The following is a 19193-nucleotide window of genomic DNA, read 5'->3' as shown; positions in this document are numbered from 1 at the left end:
AATGGCTGGTTTTTTTTTTTCTTTTTATTGTTTGTTTGTTTGTTTTAGTACCGAGTGAATCGAGTGTCGTCAATCAGCCGGTTGACTCGGTCCCAATGCCGTTTTCCGATACCTACACTAGATTTTAGTCACGTGACGATTCGGATGCTTCTAGCCCGTCCAGGGGTCACGATGTTGTAGTTGGCGACATTAACGCTATCATCACTTCGCCCGGTCGTCCGCATTCTGGAAGTTTGCTCTAGGGTATCAAAGCACACAAATCCCTTACTGTTTCGATTCCATTCCGCACAAGTGTCACCGAACTTATCAATGCAACCATTCTCTTCCTCCTCAGGCGGTACAGGAGCAGAAAACGGGGTCACGGTACCCTCGAGGAGGTGCTGCGGCCCAGAAACTGTTCCGCAGGGGAACCTGGTAGGATCGTACTTTAATGCGCCGCTGAACTCCAACATCCCCACATGCGACAGACAGAGAACTGGGACGAGAATTTAGTAATATAGTGTCTGGTATAAGATGGTTATTGGGAGGGCAAAGATGGCGTGGTTTTCATCGAAAAAGAGGCCATGCCGCTGGAACTGGGGAGGTCGAGAAAGTTGGCTGCGTCAAGCAAGGCCACAACAATGCCATCGGCATAGTGAATTCCTCCGTATCCAGGTTACACAGAATCCATGGAGGACCCTACTTGGGTAAATCCGAATTCCCAAGCCATTGCCAACCCGCCGCATCGATGCTTTGGCATGCCATATCAGCCACTCTTTACTTCCTCCCCATTATACACTTTGCGCCGGTCCGTCCGACTCGCTCTGTTCCTCTCCTCTCTTCTTCCTACCAAAGAATAGAAAGAGAAGAAGCAAACAAGATGTCTAGTAGAAAGATTCCACCATAGTATCCTTCATAGTCGTGTTGATATTGCTGGGACCCATCCCCTCGCCTAACCGGAAGACGCTCTCAATGACGCTCAGCTCGGTGGCCGTGGTATCCAGGCCGGTGACGGCCATCCAGTCGTTGACGACCATGCCGGCGCCGACGACACTGCTGCCGCGGTTGACGCTGCCAGCGACGAGCGGCACCTGCAGCAGGCTGCTCAGCTCGTCCTGGTCCTGTATCGACGTCTTGGGGTGCACGAGGCCGCCCTGGTTGGAGAGCGACATGTACGACCCCACTAGCACGTTGTCGGCGATGGTCTGCCGGAACACCTCGACGCCGAGCACGTCGGCGATGATCTCCTCCGTCTCGCGCTCCAGGTCCGGGTGGATCAGGGCGATGTGGTCGTTGGTGACGATGACGTTGCCGAGCGCCGAGAGACGCTCCTCTATCCGCTGTATCCGGACCTCGTCCGGTAAGCTGTTGCGTAGGTGCTGCAGCTCCTGGTCGCTTGTCGTTGTCGGTACGAGGAGGCCCTTCCGGTTGCTTTTCTGGTTGTCAGTCTCGATACTACTGGCCGCTTGTTTGGAATACAGACGGGGTGTTCGGGGTCTGGTGGGATGGGGTGGGAAGGGAAACCCTACCCTGCTGTGAGACGTCCGATGATTCTCGTGCCGGCAATGGTTGTCCGGCAGATGGGGATCACATCTTGTAGTTCAGCCTCGAACACACTGCAATGTCTTTGTCAGCACTCCAAGATTTCTCTCGTTCGCATAGTGGCCGCCTGCTTCATGTAGCCAAGACGAGACGGAATGACGCCGTACCTGTAAAAGTTCTCGCTGGCACCGATGGCAGTGAGGGCGTAGGAATTTGTGAGTGTCGCAAAAACACCGACCCTATAGCGCAAAGCAAAACGCGACGTGGTCAGCGCACAAGAAGGGGAGGCTTCGGAAATTGTGTGTCGAGAGAGCAACTCTGCATGGCGGGGTTTGGCGGGGTTCTGCTCAGACGTACTCGTTTGAGTTCTCAAATTGGGCTCGGACCGCCATGATGAGTGGACTCTCGAAAGCGGATGATGTGTGGTGGAATGTAAGGATAATGGGATGGTGGTCTAAATTCGGTGGTCTTGCTCAAAGGGAAATTTTCGGTGTTGAAGCAAGGCTGATATCACGGGTTGGCGATTCTATTCGCATGTCGTTCCAGAGGGCCAGAAGGAAGTTTTAAGCGGGGTGAGCTTGGAAAAGCCGGGAAATAGAAGAGCCAATGGAACCGTTGAACTGGTGTCTTGGTGGGGCCAAACGCTTCTCTCAGTACCTGGTTGCGAAAGCTCTGTCATCATGACTCTTTCGGTATCCAGTCCGGCCCGATGACTCAGTCACATTCCATTGCTATTACATTGCCACTCTGACTCTTCTTTCCCTGCCTAAGAGGCAAGGGAATGCCAAAATACTCTTCGAGAGCGTCGTGCCTGAAATCATGAGCAGCGCCGTATTCTACACAGTTATTTATAGTGGTACATTAACTTATAGCATCATGATATCCGACCATCCGCCGCATCGAGATATCAGTCTGTCCGCCCCTGCGCTGCCACAAACTCCTCCAAGTCGACATGAATCCTCATACCCTTCGAAGCCATGGTGTCAAACACTGAACGAAGCTCGAATTCGTCCATCACCTTGACCAGCGTCGTGAACGCCTCCATCGCCAGCTCCTTAGACCACGGACAGTGTGACACGCCTCTGAAGAAGACATCCTTCGCCTTGCCCCGGTGTTCCTTCGACGCATAGCAAAAGCGGATGTAGCAGCGCCACAGCGCGCTGTTCGTCCGACATGCGGGGCTCTCCATAGCATGCTCAAACGCTGCACGGGCCGAGTGAGCGTTGTCACGCTGCAGCTCGTACCTGATGGCAAAGACCCGGTTGGTGACGCAGTCGTTTCCGCCTGTAAGGGACGTGTTGCGCAACATGTTTCTCGCTGGGTCGTCGATTCCGAAACTCGGGGACGCCCAGGTGAAGAGCGTTAAAAAGATGGTGTTGCGGGGGAAGAAGTCGATGCATCTCGCGAGATGTTCGCGCAGATATGCGCTTCGAAACGGCCTGTAAAACCGACCCGTGATTAGTAGAATGCTCGGGGGACCGACATAACCAATGATTTCAAGGCGGCGCATACCCTCGACTTGCATGCAGGTAGAGGAGCCTCGCCCCTGCTTGCAAAATCCTCTCGTGTGCCTCGGTTTCGCTTCGACCGCGCTTGCATAATGCCTCCGAGACCATCCATATCCGGTCCATTGCTGCTGTGATGTTTCCTTGCGCGACCGAGGTGGACTCCGAGCCGCCCGGCAGCGTGAGGTATTCCAGCATAGCCAGCATTTCTGCGTTCGAGACTGCGGCGGCGTCGAGTTGTGAGGTGGAGATGAGGCACCCGAGATCCCCGGAGAGTGTTTGCCGGGCACTTAGCAAGTGGTGGGGAGTCACCGTAGCGGCATCTGCCACGTCACAGAGCGAGGGGTTCGTTGCGGCACAGAGATATAACACTGCTTTGGCTTTGTCGCCAGCTTCAAGCTCGATCCAAGCCCATGCTATCCAAAGCGCCAGCTTGTCCACATGCTCGCCGGATGTCATCTAAGCCCGTTAGCCAGTGTCCCACAACTCGTGGATGCGTCAGATAAGACTCAACGTACTTGAACCAGTCCCTTCGCGGATGCAAGGACTTGCCGTGCCACATTGACGTTTCCGCTCGCCCACTCCGCGAGCGCATACGCTACGTAAAGGCCTATGTTGGATGAGAACTGTCTCAGGAGCGATTTGGCTCGCTTCTTGACGGTGCCAGGATCGCTAACCCGCTCTAAAGCGAGGTAGTACGCCGCCATGTCTTCGAATCTGGTCAAGTGTAGCAGCTGTCGCAAGACCTCGAGGACGAATGCGAGCTTGACCGGGCCATCCATGTCCTTCCCCGTGGTGGGCCAACCACTCAGGTACTGAAACCAAGTCTGCCCTGGGAACAGGACATCTAATGACGGTGCTAGATGGTGACTGTCTTGGCCAAAGTTGGGTAGCCTTGTTGATACCTCATCATCCTCTCGAGGCGTCTCTACTGGCTTTTGGTACAGTTCTCCCTCAAAGCTCTTCATGCCGCCCAAGATGAGCGGATCGGCGGCTGCCTCTCTAGTCCACGGGTCGGTCCGTTGAGTCGGTGGCAAGTGGCAGAAGAGGAGGAATGCATCCACGAGCTGGCGCCGGATTGAAGGCAGCAGATCTCCAGGTATGACGAAGAGGAAGCCCTCAATGTCGGAGAACATGATGACCCGATAGGGGTCATCCTCAGTCCCTTCATCCAAGGACCGTGCAGGTTGCCTCGAGTCTATGCCTCGTAGCTGTTCCGTTAGTCCCCATGACTTGTAGACATCCCGAGAACTGGCTACGGAAGTATCATGGGCCTGGGGATCTGGAGACTCAACAACTCCTCCGGCCTCTACAAAGTGCGCCCACCCGAGAGCACCGTCCTCTCCTATACGGGGCACCTCGTTCTCCCAGAAATCCTTGAACGACTCGAGGACTTCCGAGAGCTGCGAGTTGTACAGAGTGTTAGGCCGAAAGATGTTGAGCTCAAAGAGTGCCTGCCAGGCGGCCACGGCAAGCTCCTTATAGCCGGCATCAAAAACAAACCGTGTAGCACGGAGAAACACATAAATCAGCTGGGCATAAACGGCTGTGCGGTCGTTACTGGTAGGTGACCCGGCCTGCGGACCGGCCGGATGAGCTGGGTGGCTAGGGACACTGCGCAGGCGGTCGAGATACATGTCCCTGATATCTTGGTACGAGAACTTGGAAATATTGGAAATCCTGGAATCCATTCTCGCTTTCCAGAGAACAAAACTGCCGGGGTGCTCGGAAGCCATCTCGTTCCAACGGCGCTCGAGCTTGGACGTTGGCCAGACTCTTGCCCCTTCCAGCATGGTACCAAGTAATAGCTGCTCCCGATGGCCGGAATCTCTGACATGCTTCATTGCAGATTCGTACATGGAGAGTTTAATCTCAGCGTAGCTTGATACCGCTGCCCTTGTCGCTTCGCCGTCACTGCCCTCCGCGGTCCGCAGCAACACATCCTGATGGTTGATGAGATCCAGCCAAGCCTGGATATCCTCGGGGTGCTCCTTGACGCGGCGCCCGAGCTCAATAGACCTCTGCTTGACGGGATCATCCTTATCGAGTACGGCATCGGTATCGTCAGCCGATCCATAGTCCAGGTCGCTGTCGGAGAATTCATGCTCCTTGGCTTTCCCCTCTATAGACCTGTAGTCGGGCCCCTCGTGCTCCTCCACCTCGCGAGACGACATCGACTCGTCGTTGAGGCGACCACGGACGGCTGGTTTCAGGGGCACGTAGTCCAGCTCCTCGAAGACGGGCTGGTCGTCGTTCCGGAGCGGCTTGATGCGCCTCGGACGTATGCGACGCACGTTAGACCGAAACAACCGGCTGTCTCGCGTAGCTGAGCCACCATCGCCAGGCAGTTGGATAGCAAACTCTTCCCTGGTGCCGTCCCAGTGGGTCCTGAGATAGCCGTCCGAGCCGAGCACTCGCCCGCGGCCGCTCCGGTGGTAGTTGGGTACCTTGGAGCGGTCATTGCTGTGGTACCTCGAATTCATAGGGTCGCCGCGGTTGTCCACGACGAAGAGGGCGTCGCCATCCCTCGGACTGGCTACCTGAGACGGCTCTGTTTTCGCCTCCCGCCTGACCAACGCTCTGCTACCTGCACCCGAAGACGTCGAGGTATCTAACGGTTGAGGGTGTTCTGAACGGCGCCTCAACGAGCGCTCATCGTCATGTCGGCGATGGTGCTTGCGATGGTGGCGGTCACGTTCTCGTTCTCGTACTCGGTCTCGGTCTCGGTCTTTCTCGCGGTCGACGTGGCGACGAGAGCGATGCGCATCTTCATCGCGTTCTCTTCGCCGTTCACCGCTGCGCTCACCCTCTGCCGCGTTGGGAGTAGCTGACTCAGATGGGAGGTCAGGAGCTGGAGCCTTGGCCTTGAAGGAGGAGAATTTAGGGATCGTCAATCTCTTGCTGTCCGTCCCTGACATGATAACCGCAATATTTGCGTCGCGCGGAATGACAACGAGAGAGTCTACGGTGCCGATTGCATCCTCCCCTTCGCGACTTTAGCCTACCGAATGAGTTTCCACGGAGTCACAGCGTTGTACGTAGCACGATGTGGCTGAAACTAATTCAAGTGTTGATGTCTCTGAAGAGTTGACCAGGGGTTGAACTAAGTTGAACCCCGAGTTGAGGTCGAATGACGTTGATTTTGGTGAGAAATGGTTGGCTGTCGGGGTCGGTGGTTCCCTACAATGTACGAAGTACCTACCTAAGTATCGCGAGACAGATTATCTAAGCATGTACCCCTGTCTTAGGTCTTAGTGTAGCTCCGCAGCCGGCTGTATCGGAAGGGTTATCGGAATATTATTCAGCACAAGGGACGAAGGTGATAGGTAGACGAAGTCCCATCCCTTTATTAGTCTGAACACCAGTCAAGCCAGTTCTTTGCCCAACGACTCGAGTTCTCTCACAACGACGAGGACTGGGGTATCAGGGCTGCGGCAAAGGAGGGCTGGGGAAACTTCCGCTCAACTACTCGCCTTTGACTTTCCGGCACCATAGCGCTGTCACTAGGGTGCCTCGCTACCGCACTGCGACCGTTCCCTAAAGCACACAAGAGTGGTATCTAGACGTCCGCCACATACGCATTCAGTCCGCGCCTCGGTCGATTAAGAGCCTCGCTACTCCCTCATGCCCATTCTTTGAGGTCATTGCGAGCGACGACTAGCTATCCTTGTTAATACGCAATAGAGGTAGTTGTTGAGGTCACGGATTACGCCACACGCAATACTCCGCGAAAGCTGTTAACTCATCCTTAAACGGTTCCATAACTTTATCGGCCTAACCGTCGCTCCGCTATTCGTGGGTATATTCGACGCCATAGGACGCGTATAGTACTCCCAGTACTCCGGGTACCATCCCGCCTGTTCCCAGTCTATAATACCGGTAATATAATAGGCACCCTGCTTACCAGAGATAATTATATTACGAAGCGTGAGATCACCATGAGTTAGGTAGATATTTCCCGTATCCGAAAAGAATTCCCGGTACGGGCCTATAGCCTCGTCCCGGGGCTAGGTTCTTTGGCCCGCGTAGCAGCAACCAACAGCCAGTAAGTCATTAAAAAACTTGATAGTAAGGAATGGTCCATACTCGTAGTTAAACCGGAAGAACCGATCTTGTCCGGCCCTCGACCAACAGAACCTAGAAAGACCAAATGCAAGTAAGTATAGGTTCTTCGCAGTCGATCCAAGGCCGCCTCGGTGAATGTATTGCCTACCTGGGCCCTGCGGTCTTCTGTCCTGATATCCTTGGCGGAGTTCCTTCCCGCAATCGCGGCGACCTTCTGCGGAGCCGTGTCTGACAACGCCGTGTCGATCTCCTCGGCCGCATCCTTAAGCATCACCAGGCCGGCTTCGCCCTCCACCTCTTCCATCTCCATCTCGGCCAGCTTGACAGACGGCGGCCTGGGCAGGGAAGGCTTTCTCCAATTTCTCAGCAAAGTCGCCAGTCTGGCTCGCTATTTTCTCCAAGCTTTTCCCGTTGCCCAGCGCCCATGCCGTCTTCTTCAACAAGCTCGTCTGCTCTGTCTCCGGCGGGTGAGGTATTTCAGCCGACTGTGCGGTGCCCGACTCCGGCCTCATATCCTTGTCCTCGAACACCACCAGATCTTGCTGATCCGCGGCTAGCTCGTATCGCATCCACTTTTTCCAAGAGGACTCGAAGAGGAGCACGATTTCCCCAAGGATCGACTGTGCCGGTTGAACCGACTTGTCCGTCTGCGCGCCGACCTTAAAACGCGCGTCGTCGTGCATTTTGGCCGCCTCGCCCCATCGACCAAGCGTCCCTGCGCTATATCCAGCTGGAGCTGCCATCTCTCATAGTCGCGCCCAAACTGGCGACCCAGCTGGACGTACTCGAAACTGTCAATGCAGTTGTTGAAGAGGCCGGCAATGCCCAAAGCGCCAGCAGCGATTCCGAACGGTTCCGCCATCGCCTGTGCCAGGACCGGGCGGCCTTAAAACTTCATGTTGACAGCTGTACCTCTGACCTGGTTCTGGTCAGGGCAGCATTCTCTGTCCAAGCTCTGACCTACACCCGCGTCCTCTGCGGCTGCGCGTACTTGATTAGCTCTAGAGGCGAGGTAGTCGGGCCGGCCCGGCTTACGTCATACGCACGACCCAACCCCGAATCCCCAACTGTTGTCACCCGGCGTAACCGCTTGCAGGTGCCGAACCGCGTTTATCTCGTGCGCACATGTGGGTCCGCGATATGTTTACAGCCAATCAGATATTTTCCTTTTCCATTACAGATACTTCGTACTTCGTACGAATACTTCGTAGAGCGACGGTCGTGACCAACCTCATCGGTCGTCTCTGCCTCCTTACAGCCTGCAACCATTGTAGTTCCAATGAAGCATAACCAATATCATAGCGATGGGGAGGTGTCATGTCGGCTGCTATTACGGGGCCGACTGTCACTTTGAGGTTAACCGAGTTCAAGGTAATTTCCCTCCCATTATACCGCCGCGCCACCTAAACGACGGGAACGGTATCGAGACGTTGAGTACTTAGCCATGAAAGTCTCGCTTGTCGGCTATAATCAAGACATAAAGTGTGCAGCTTATCAGGGCCTAGAGGTCATAAGAATCATCGAATAGAGGAAAAGAGAAGGTGAGAATATCAGCCTATGAATAGACCGCTCCGCACGGAAACAGAGTCTGGTTGAGACCGGCCGTTAAAAGCAGGTTGGCGAGTTTGGCTTGACACGATTTCCCTGGGCCAAATCTAACGGGACGGCTGGCATGGTGCGTACGTAGGTTTGCGATGTCTTTGCCATTGGTTAAACGAGAGAGAGAGGGCACCGACAAGGGAACAAGGCAATTCAAAAGACGCAGACACAAAGAGGTCGACCGTTGTACACAATTATATACAGAGCGAAAGAACAAGCTTGTTGCAAGATGCGTGGACATCTTATTTGAGTACAACGTAGGTAGGTCGTTGTACATATCGTATGTCGGAGTGGGGGTGCACCGACCCGTGTCAGCAACACACCAATTCCAATAAGAGCTCGTGGGAACCGGGCGCCTGACCTTGTGAGTGGAGTTTCACGAGTCGGGGGTTGGGTTTGGTTTCCACCCGAGTCGTTCGTAGAGGTCGAATCCAAGACAAAACCTACTCCGTGTGGTAATTAGCGGATTATGCCAAGCGAATTATTAGTGGAGCGCTCAGGCCATGCGGGGATGCTGATGGTGCCGGGGGGACAAGGGAGAGACCCCCAGTGCCTGCCCCTTGACCCCTAATACATGTGGGTAGGTACGTTGTAGGTACACCTTGGTCATAACGCCGATGTCGTCGAGTCCACTCCCAATAGCCTCACCTTTCTCCTTTCCCTGCTTTCTACGGACACAAAGTACGAAACCAAGGGCTTTCTCCCCTCGTTTCTCCGCCCTCCCCCCTCTCCTCTCCCTCCTTTCTTTTCTCTAGGTACTACTTCCTCCCCATCCGTCGTCCTAACCTGGCTGGACGGGCTATCCTGGAGGACGCGACCTCGCGTCAGTAACCTCGACCTTTCGCTTTACGCGTTCGCATGTTTCACCGCTCGTCAACTGACATTCTTTTCTTGCAGTTCAATCTGTTCCTTTTATCGCCGGTATTTCGACCATCTTTAGTCAAGCCCGACGACGTCACTCGTGAGATGCTCTGACATTTGATATTCGCTGGCCCTCTCTTTGCCCGATCCAAGCCACATGTCACCAACTCGCTCTGTACCCCCCACGAAACTGTTCCAAATTGCGATCCACATCCGACAAGCAGTTGTTTTCCCTGCTTTGTGCTCGACATTATTGCCTTCTTTACAGACTCACGTCCATTTCAAGCCTTGATTACGAGTTGCCGGCTTCGACTCGACGTTGAATACCATAGACCGACCTTCGACCAACCTCCACCAAACCCCGGCGACTTTCCGAGCTCGTGAAGCACCTGGCCCTCCCGTCTAATGTGCATCCGCAAGAACACGACACCATGTCGCAACCCGCAAACCCCAACCTGCTCTCCGCGCCTGTTTCACCGACTCGCTTAAGGATCCCGTCGCGCCAAGAGTCGCATCAGTCGGCCGACGAGCCAGACGAAAGATCACCATTATTACGGCGCTCAAGATCTCGTGCGCGCATCCAGCACCATCATGACACTGGCTCCGTGAGGCATACAACCCTGCCGAGAAACCAAAGCTACCAAGGTATGTCTTGTTTTTACGGGGGCACCCTTCCTCGTTCCTCGCACACCTTGTTCCAACCGCGAAGCTTGACCCCGCGCTAATCAGCTCTCGTCTTCCCCCTCACAGGTAGCATTCGGAGTGTCAGACATCACAGTCGAAATCCGTCATGGAGTTCCCGGCTTATCCACGCACTGGCCGATCGCCCAGACCCCCTGCCCGAAGTCAAAGGTTCACTGAGCGACGAAAGAGTTTGGTACGACCAGTTCACATCTACAGACTGGGTGCACGACAACATCGCCCATGCGCTCCGGCTCAAGGAGTTGCGTAGCCGCAAGGACTTCCGTGGCCGCCTTCGCGCCTTTTTCGACGCCGCCCAGGGTTGGATTCTGAGTTTCGTCTGTGGTGTCATCATCGCCTTAATCGCCTACGGTGTTAATGTCTCGGAGAGCGTCATCTTTGATCTCAAGGAGGGGTATTGCGGGAGAGCTTGGTATCTCAATGAGCAGGTAAGAGTTGTCGTCCTTTGCAGGAGGGGGAGAAGGGGCCGGCAACAGTCAGTCTTGGGGGTCAGGGCCGGGAACATCGTCAGTCCATACTTGGGGAGGTTTACTAACGGGTTGGATTTTCTTTTTCTAGAAATGCTGCCCTCATGGTCTTTGCGACGACTGGCGACCTTGGTCCGAGGTGCTCAACGGCGACGCATTCGGTAATGCGTGGGTCGAATATGCGATTTACTATGTCCTGGTCCTTGCTTTGGCTTGTCTTTCGTGCGTTATGACTCTCACGACAAAAACCGTGGTCCCGTCCGCCTATCGGATGACGACATTTGACGAGGATCTTGCCGCCGAGCGCGTGCCTTCCAACAGCGTAGCGGATGAGATCCAGAGCGACGGTAACTCGAGTTCGAACCGGCTTGCCAAAGAGTCCTCCAGCACGCCGCCCATGATCTATTACTCGGCTGCAGGCAGCGGCGTGGCTGAAGTCCGTGTCATCCTTAGCGGATTCATCTTGCACGGCTTCCTCGGCCTTAAGACCCTCATCGTCAAATCCGTCGCTCTCATTTTCAGCGTTGCGTCCGGGCTTAGTCTTGGAAAGGAGGGCCCCTTTGTGCACATTGCCACTTGCGTCGGCAACATTGCCTGCCGGTTATTTTCCAAGTACGACCAGAACGACGCCAAGCGACGAGAAGTACTGTCGGCCACAGCGGCGGCCGGTGTTGCCGTCGCTTTCGGTGCCCCTCTGGGCGGCGTTCTCTTCGGGCTGGAGGAGGTGTCCTATTTCTTCCCAGCCAAGACGCTCTTTCGAACCTTCTTTTGCTGCATCGTGGCGGCGCTCACCCTCAAGTTCCTCAATCCGTACGGCACCCACAAGGTGGTCATGTTCCAAGTTCGATACGTCACCGACTGGGCATACTTCGAGTTGGCCAACTTCATGTTTGTCGGCGTCTTGGGTGGCGCCGCAGGCGCGCTGTTTATCAAGGCCTCCAAGCACTGGGCCCAGTCGTTCAGGCGGATCAAGGTCATCAAGTCGCATCCCATGTTGGAGGTTTTGTTGGTCGCCGCTGTCACCGGACTCCTGAGCTACTGGAACCACTTTACCAAGCTTTCGGTGGCGAAGCTCCTTCTGAAGCTGGCTTCTCCCTGTAACGACGACGAGGATTCCAACGACTTTGGGCTCTGTCCCACCGAAGTTGATCAAATCCCCCCGATTTTGTTAAGCCTACTGGTAGCTTTCCTCATCAAGGGCTTGCTGACCATTATCACGTTTGGTATTGTACGTATATTATACCCTGGGCGGTTCACTTGAAGAGAGGGAAAAACCATGCTAATTCAGCACAGAAAGTACCCGCTGGCATCTATGTCCCGTCCATGGTCGTGGGCGGCCTTATGGGCCGTCTCGTCGGCCACATTGTTCAGTGGTTCGTGTTGCGGTTCCCGCACTTTGGGCTCTGGAGCCGCTGCGCGGCCATGGCGCCTGGGACGTGCATCCAACCTGGTGTATACGGGTTGATTGCAGCCGGGTCGACCATGTGCGGAGTCACGAGGCTCTCGGTAACCTTGGCCGTCATCCTGTTTGAACTCACAGGCAGTCTTGACTATGTCCTCCCGTTCTCTCTCGCCATCCTGGTGGCGAAATGGACGGCGGACGCCATCGAGCCAGACAGCATCTATGTAAGATTCGAGGGACAAAGATCTCGAAGAGGCGTCAGAGCTGACCGTTGTGGGACTTTCCAGGATCTCCTCACCAATATGAACTCGTATCCTTTCTTGGATAACAAGCATAAACCGATTTTCGTTTCGGATCTGGCCGACATTGTTCCCCGTGTGCGACGGGAACGAGTAATCGACATCGCCAACTCACCGCTAGTACCGGCCCCAAGCCTCCGTTCCAAGCTGGAGCTCCTGCACAGGGCCGGTGAGCTCGATGGTGGCCTGCCCATTCTCCGCGATGACGTGCTGGTTGGGCTCATTCCGGCCCCCGACCTGGAGTATGCGCTTGACAATCTCGACGATGAGGCGAACAGCGTATGCTTGATGACGCACGTGCCATCGATTGAGGACTCGGACGATGAGAACGACGTGGACCCGACCGATTTCACGCCATTTATTGATCCGGTAAGCCCCTTCTTTTCTCTCTCAAAAGGCGACGACGGTGTGCCAGGTGCCATGTGGGTTTCCATGAGACTGACGAAAATCTCTACACAGGCGCCCGTGGCACTTGACATCCGGTCATCCATGGATTTAGTATACGAGTGTTTTTCCAAACTCGGCCTCCGATATGTTTGCGTTCTAAAGAATGGGCGCTATGCCGGCATGGTCCACAAGAAGACCTTTGTGAAGTATATCAGGGAGCTCAAGCATGCGCAGAAAGGGAGCAAGAACTGATGGAATATATACCCGAGCTGAGGAGTCTCGCGATTTGCCCCTACTGATAATGAGTTGAATAGAGACGGACGACGGCGGTGGGGTCTTGTTGGTCTGCATTGGCCTATGCATTTGTCGCTGGAAACAAGCATAGCCTTTTGGATCCTTCTTTCGTTAGCGACTGGTTTTGCTTTCTGCATTTTCTTTTTGCAGTTTTTCATTTCGCATCCTGCATTTGGCATTCTGCATTCTGTATCCTTCGTCCTACATTTGCATCTGCATCAGCATCTGTATCAGCTACGGCTCGACGACGTTTTGCCTCTTCCTTTGATCGATGCATATTTCTCAGACGAACATATACAGACGTCAAGATGAGAATTGAATATGTACCGCCAATATCTGTCCAGTTCGTTGGAACCGCGAAGCTTAGCCGTCAATCAGTACAAGTCCGTCTGGGGATCACCACCCACTCTGGCCCTGCCTTGTATCTCGCTCGTGTATATTGTGGTGTCGTGATGAAGGAACGATATTGCGCACTGCTGATTGAAAGACAATTTCCGTTCGATCAATATGTTGCCGTGCATTTCGGATGATGGGGGTAGTTTATGATAGAGGTCGTCGCCTTGGATGGTGTCGTGAGTTGGGGAAACTCGAAGAAGGCTTGTCAGAGGGCGAGAAGACATCCGGTCGGCCATTATGCATATGGTCGATTCCTGTTCCCTTCCTCGATATGTTTGAGCCACTCATCGGCTGTGGTGCCGTGCTTATTCCCGCCGCTCTCTCATATCTTAGCACGGTTAGGATGCACGAAGTACACGTCGATCTGTTGCCACCGGTGATGTTCTTTAACCTGATTTGAACAGCTTGCCAGAGCGACATAACTACGGAGCAAGGGTTCTGAAGCTCTCAAGTATTTGTTACAGAGTCTCGATATTAGTCATGTGAAGTAGGTCCTTCTCCGTCTGTGAGGAGTTGAAGATACTAGAGTGGACCAAAGCTTGGCCTCGGAGGCATCGTGTCTAACAACACTTTTGGTGCAAGTCATCGAAGTTGCGAGTGAGATGTCACATTCCAGCGCGTCGGCGTCTGTGGGTAGCAAATAGTGGGGACTCTGGGGTTCTTGGAGCGGGACAAGATTGTGGGGAAGCGGGGACGAATTGACGACGGAAGTACCAGTACAACAGTATTCCATGCAGTACAATGTCTGACATGAGTATCGAGTACCTTTCCACTCACTGTTGTAATAGTGCACATGTATCCTAGATACCCAAGGTGTACCTAGTACAGCCGCATGTGCCCGCGCATTCGCCTAAGAACCCCGCACTAGCTGGTGTGGCGTAACCCTTGGAGAAACCGTCTCGGAGTCGTCCCCGTCCACTTACTATCATTCCATTACGAAGTACGAAGTACTTGAAGTGACAATAGTGTTACATGTATCACGATACTAACACGGAACGGGGAGGTGCAGTGCCGGGGTAGGTACGACGCACAACGTACAATGAGGGAGAATCACGGTCTAGTAGGTGCGATAAGCCGCTGCCACCCGATATAAAACTCCAACCACCCCTCACCAGTCGTCATCCCTCGAACCCCTCGACTCCTTCACCCTGACCGATTCCACTCTGGTCGAGATTGCAGGGCAAAGGCGTTGCAGGATACAACGGATACGACATGGCGGCCCTTCGCGTCTCTCGAACTACGCTTTTGCGACCGGTGTCCTCGGGAGCGAGGGCACCTGGTTTCGGGGTCAGGCTGTTCTCTGCTTCAGCGGCCAGGACCGCCGCCTCCAGCTTGTTCCCTGACGAGCCCGCCGGTCCGACCGTCAAGACGGAGATCCCAGGCCCCGTATCAAAGTCATACATCGATGACTTGGATGAGGTCTTCGACATACGAAGCCTTCATATGCTTGCCGACTACTCCAAGAGTATTGGCAACTACATTGCCGACCCGGACGGCAATGTCCTTCTCGACGTGTATGATGACCATGGCGCCCCTGCCCCCAGAGCCGGTCACCGCGGCACACACTCCGTACTACTCACTGTATAATAAGCTAATCTGTGTCTCTCGCAGCTTCGCCCAAATAGCTTCCATCCCCCTGGGCTACAATAACCCCGGCCTCATCGCTGCTTCGAAAACTCCAGAGATGGTTAGTGCCATCGTCAACCGCCCGGCCCTGGGCAATTTCCCTGCCTATGACTGGGCCGCCACCCTACGTACTGGCATTCTCAAGGCGGCACCGCCTGGTCTCAGTCAGGTTTTCACCGCTATGACCGGCTCTGACGCCAACGAGACGGCCTATAAAGCAGCGTTCATGTACCGCCGACAGCGTGAGCGTGGCGGGCCGCAGGCTGCCTTCACCGAGGAGGAGCTCAGCACCGCCATGAGCAACACCATGCCAGGATCGGCCAACGACCTTTCCATCCTCTCCTTCAAGGCGGCCTTCCACGGCCGGCTCTTCGGCTCCCTCTCCACCACGCGTTCCAAGCCTATCCATAAACTCGACATCCCCGCCTTTGACTGGCCCCAAGCCACCTTTCCCCAGCTTAAATACCCCCTGGAAGACCACGTCGCCGAGAACGAAGCCGCCGAGCGTGCGTCCCTCGAGGAGGTTGAGCATCTCATTCAGACATTCCCCCGGAAACCCGCCGCCGTTGTGGTCGAGCCCATCCAATCCGAAGGCGGCGACAACCACGCCTCGCCGGCCTTCTTCAGGGGCCTCCGCGAGGTCACCGCCCGAAACGACGTCCTCCTCATCGTCGACGAGGTCCAAACGGGCGTAGGCGCAACGGGTCGCTTCTGGGCCCACGAGCACTGGGGCCTCTCGTCCCCGCCTGACATGGTCACCTTCTCCAAGAAGGCCCAGGCTGCCGGCTACTACTACGCCGACCCGGCCCTCCGCCCCAATCTCCCGTACCGCCAGTTCAATACGTGGATGGGCGACCCCGTCCGCGCCGTCCTCTTCCGTGCCATCTACGAACAGATCCAGCAGCACGGCCTCGTCGCCCAGGCCGCCCGTGTCGGCGACTACCTCTACGCCGGCCTGCAGCGTATCGCCGAACGGTACCCCGACCAGGTGGCCAACTTGCGTGGCAAGGACCGCGGCACCTTTATCGCCTTTGACAATCCCCGGCGTGACGAAGTCCTGCGCCGCGCCAAGACACTGGGCGTCAACCTGGGCGGCTCCGGCGTCTCTGCTGTCCGCTTACGACCTATGCTGGTGTTTGAGGAGCGCCATGCCGACATACTTCTTGGGGTTCTGGAGAAGATTGTAGCATCGTGAGGTGTTTGGGGGGTCGTTCTTCATCCACTCGGGTTCTCTCTGTTTCGTCTCGTTTATGCCCAGGGCCGAAGCATGACGTATGGTGATGGCAAATTGTAGTTTATAATACGAGTCGTTCGTACGAATTCGTTTGTCGGGAGTAGTATCATCTATTCTCTTTTCCCCGTCAATATAATGCACGTGTAACGAGCTAATAATGCACGTCGTTGTATTTGCGCCCAACCGCCAGTTCTCATCTTCATGGCATCATAGAAGGCCATAAAGTCAATCACATCCATGCATTCATGCGTCCTCCACACTCACTTCAGATACCAGCCCGCGTTCCACTTCCACCACTGATCAAGAGACGAGAAATTCCAGACTCTTCCAACTCCGATGACCAGTATTAGCCAGCCACAAGAAGGCGGCCTCCCAATGCGTACTTCCCATATGCTGGCATGGCTTTGGGCCAACTGGAGAAGCTCTCATGTCACCGGCGCAGAGTATCAGGCACGGGAGACGATCCCGTCTCGGTCAGAATTGCCCCCCAGGAACTCGACCAGTGCTTCACAAGCGTGCCATCGTTCCGCCGTGGCCATCGTTGAGGCTCACACGCATCGAGAATACTGCCTCTGGACAAAGGACCTGTCGCGTTCACCGGCTATGGAAGGAGTCCCTGAACAAGAGAAACGACAGTACGGCACAAACTCGTTCGTGAGATGCAACATGTGCGGACTCTCCGTGAATAGTCGGGATCCACCGGATGGGTGTCTCCATCTCCTGGTCCTGGAACCCGTACTACAACCCTCCATTAGTCCAGCAACCGAATCTCCCAACTCCAAATAATCCAGCCGAGCGCTGAGCGCTGTCGCGAAGGGAGGAACGACCGGAGCGGCGCGCAAGCTGAATTAAACTGATAAAAAAAGAAGAAGAAAAAAACGCTAAGCAAACCTTCAAAATGCTGATCGGTTATTAGTTCAAAATTGTATGTAAGTCGCCCGGCCATTGGTCGATAGAATTCTGACGTTTTATCGTTTCTTGGCGTCGGCGGGGGGTTCCCAGGGGTCTCCCCCTTGAAAGCTCCATGCAATGGCCCCGGGAGGGCAAGAAAATAAGATACTTGTCCCTCGAAGCGATAGAAACTTCGAGGGACAAATATCTTGAAAGCGCCAACACCAATCATTCCTCTTCGAGTAGGTCATACCACTCGGGAATCTCCTTAATAAGACTTTGCATGTACTTCTCCAGTTTGACCGCACACTTCGTATATATTGTTGCCGCGTCATTATACTGGCGACAATTGCTAAAAATCAACTTGAGGTCGTTAATAAACTCCTTCGGGGTGGTGTAATGATCTTGCGCCAATCTCTCCTCCATAGTCGAAAGATCCATTGGCGTTTTAATGACGTTGTAATAGTCAGGGACTTCGTCCTTATTAACCGGCGTAAGGAACGGCCATGCTTGTTTATGGTTTTGGATCTGATATAGAAAACGTCGAAGTTCGTTGAAATAAGGTCCATGACGAGGTATCCGAGCCAATTCGTCCATGTCTGGAGACCAGCCGGTTGCCCGAATGGCAGGGATAGAGAGTGGATCAATAGGAGTAATAACGCCGTTGGCCCACTGCTGGGGTGGCTGATGGACGACATGGCTTTTACTCAAGGCACGGATCTTGGCTTTGACGATTTCCTTCTGCTTTAGAAGCATACGGCCAGCCTCGAGATAACGTATCCGACGCAGCATAGAGCACTGCATCAGTGTCCCTCCTTCGTAGTCCTTGATATACCCCATCCAGAGAGATTTATCGAGAGTAATCTCTTTGGTGAACCCCTGTTTAGAAAAATATCCGGTGGCATAATTATCGGCATAGGTGAGAAAGTGCATTACTGGGCCAGTAGCTCTGACGTAATCCTTTAAATGGGCCATAAGATGCGCACCGTATCCTTTTACCTGTTGATCGGAGGAGACGGCGCAAAGACAATTTCCGCGAATCCGCGGGCTCTGAATTCTCGGAATGTAATTCCGCCAATAACCTCGAGAGGCGATTTGACGATGGCGAGGGATAAATGACTGCGGTCGTAGACCAGACGTGCGATATAATCTTTTGGCATTTTCGGGAGTTGTTTTTGGAATAGGCATTTAAGACCTGTCAGGATAATCACGCTCTCTCTGGTGCCATCGTTGTTGACAACATGGATTTGGATCTCGCCGCTGCGTTCCTCTAATACTGCGGGCTTCAGAACAGTTAGAACAGTCTCGAAAGTTAAAGGCATACATAATATAGCCATACCTTGTCTGGAAAAGGTATTCTCGCAGGCATAGCCGGAGGCTGGGTTGCCTGTTCGTTGGACCCATCATGAACTGTCTTGGTCCGTTTGGTGTCCGGCGGGGAATTCGGTTCTTCGGAAGCCGGGCGCTTAGTCACAGGATTTCGCTCGCGACCGGCTGGAAATGATGGGGACTCAGCTGTGTCCATTTACAGTGAATGTTGGCGAGCTTGGATTATCGATAGATAACCAGCACGGGTGGCGTCGCCGTGTTATGAATTGCTGGTGCCTTGAATCATAGAAGACGGAAGTTAAGTAAGTTAACTATTAGATTATAGTGTAGATATTATAGGATCATAGCCCACATGGGTAAAAGACGCTTATAGAAGAGAAGAGCTAAGCCTACGTACGAAGTAGGACTCTGGGTAATAATTATCTTAGTAGGCTCAGACCTCCCTAGGGTGGCTAGGAGTGGCGCACACTATGTAATTAGACGATATAATGTAAATTCGTTAATAATTGTACCTATAATTATACGTACAGGACCCACTATCTTTATTTTAACTAATCACGTTATTTATATTACTTATTACGGGCTAACCCCGTGGAGATAATCCGGTAGAGCACC

At 54.1% G+C, this 19193-nt stretch overlaps 6 protein-coding genes across 6 annotated transcripts; 2 read left to right on the top strand and 4 right to left on the bottom strand.

Moving 5' to 3' along the window:
* Positions 1-415: 415 nt before the first annotated feature.
* On the bottom strand, positions 416-2055 carry ACRALDRAFT_1044113 (uncharacterized protein). Its single transcript, XM_071015337.1, has 4 exons — positions 1879-2055; positions 1689-1760; positions 1509-1595; positions 416-1410 (listed from the first exon to the last, which is right to left on the bottom strand). Exons 1-4 carry the CDS (start codon positions 1911-1913, stop codon positions 864-866), a joined length of 741 nt encoding a protein of 246 aa, XP_070872638.1. The 5' UTR covers positions 1914-2055; the 3' UTR covers positions 416-863.
* Positions 2056-2333: 278 nt separating this feature from the next.
* ACRALDRAFT_2036919 (uncharacterized protein) lies at positions 2334-4762 on the bottom strand (the record flags this gene model as incomplete). Its single annotated transcript, XM_071020820.1, has 4 exons — positions 2334-2960; positions 3034-3485; positions 3545-4429; positions 4550-4762. 4 exons carry the CDS (start codon positions 4760-4762, stop codon positions 2429-2431), a joined length of 2082 nt encoding a protein of 693 aa, XP_070872637.1. The 3' UTR covers positions 2334-2428.
* Positions 4763-7014: 2252 nt separating this feature from the next.
* Positions 7015-7953, bottom strand: ACRALDRAFT_2043971 (uncharacterized protein; the record flags this gene model as incomplete). Its single annotated transcript, XM_071021388.1, has 4 exons — positions 7015-7040; positions 7164-7386; positions 7421-7750; positions 7798-7953. 4 exons carry the CDS (start codon positions 7951-7953, stop codon positions 7015-7017), a joined length of 735 nt encoding a protein of 244 aa, XP_070872636.1.
* A 1486-nt stretch (positions 7954-9439) lies between these two features.
* Positions 9440-13521, top strand: ACRALDRAFT_1044118 (uncharacterized protein). Its single transcript, XM_071015338.1, has 7 exons — positions 9440-9513; positions 9588-10196; positions 10302-10681; positions 10812-11948; positions 12014-12346; positions 12410-12790; positions 12881-13521. The coding sequence occupies exons 2-7, from the start codon at positions 9983-9985 to the stop codon at positions 13058-13060; spliced, it is 2625 nt and encodes an 874-aa protein (XP_070872635.1). The 5' UTR covers positions 9440-9513; positions 9588-9982; the 3' UTR covers positions 13061-13521.
* A 1189-nt stretch (positions 13522-14710) lies between these two features.
* ACRALDRAFT_2110308 (uncharacterized protein) lies at positions 14711-16319 on the top strand (the record flags this gene model as incomplete). Its single annotated transcript, XM_071023466.1, has 2 exons — positions 14711-15012; positions 15110-16319. 2 exons carry the CDS (start codon positions 14711-14713, stop codon positions 16317-16319), a joined length of 1512 nt encoding a protein of 503 aa, XP_070872634.1.
* A 1158-nt stretch (positions 16320-17477) lies between these two features.
* ACRALDRAFT_1077419 (uncharacterized protein) lies at positions 17478-18800 on the bottom strand (the record flags this gene model as incomplete). Its single annotated transcript, XM_071018637.1, has 3 exons — positions 18589-18800; positions 18278-18532; positions 17478-18248 (listed from the first exon to the last, which is right to left on the bottom strand). The coding sequence occupies exons 1-3, from the start codon at positions 18772-18774 to the stop codon at positions 17478-17480; spliced, it is 1212 nt and encodes a 403-aa protein (XP_070872633.1). The 5' UTR covers positions 18775-18800.
* Positions 18801-19193: the final 393 nt, after the last annotated feature.

This window comes from Sodiomyces alcalophilus, assembly GCF_042370955.1.
Source record: "Sodiomyces alcalophilus JCM 7366 unplaced genomic scaffold ACRALscaffold_7, whole genome shotgun sequence".
Lineage (NCBI taxonomy): Eukaryota > Fungi > Ascomycota > Sordariomycetes > Glomerellales > Plectosphaerellaceae > Sodiomyces > Sodiomyces alcalophilus.
This window is presented reverse-complemented; position numbering and strand designations above follow the sequence as displayed.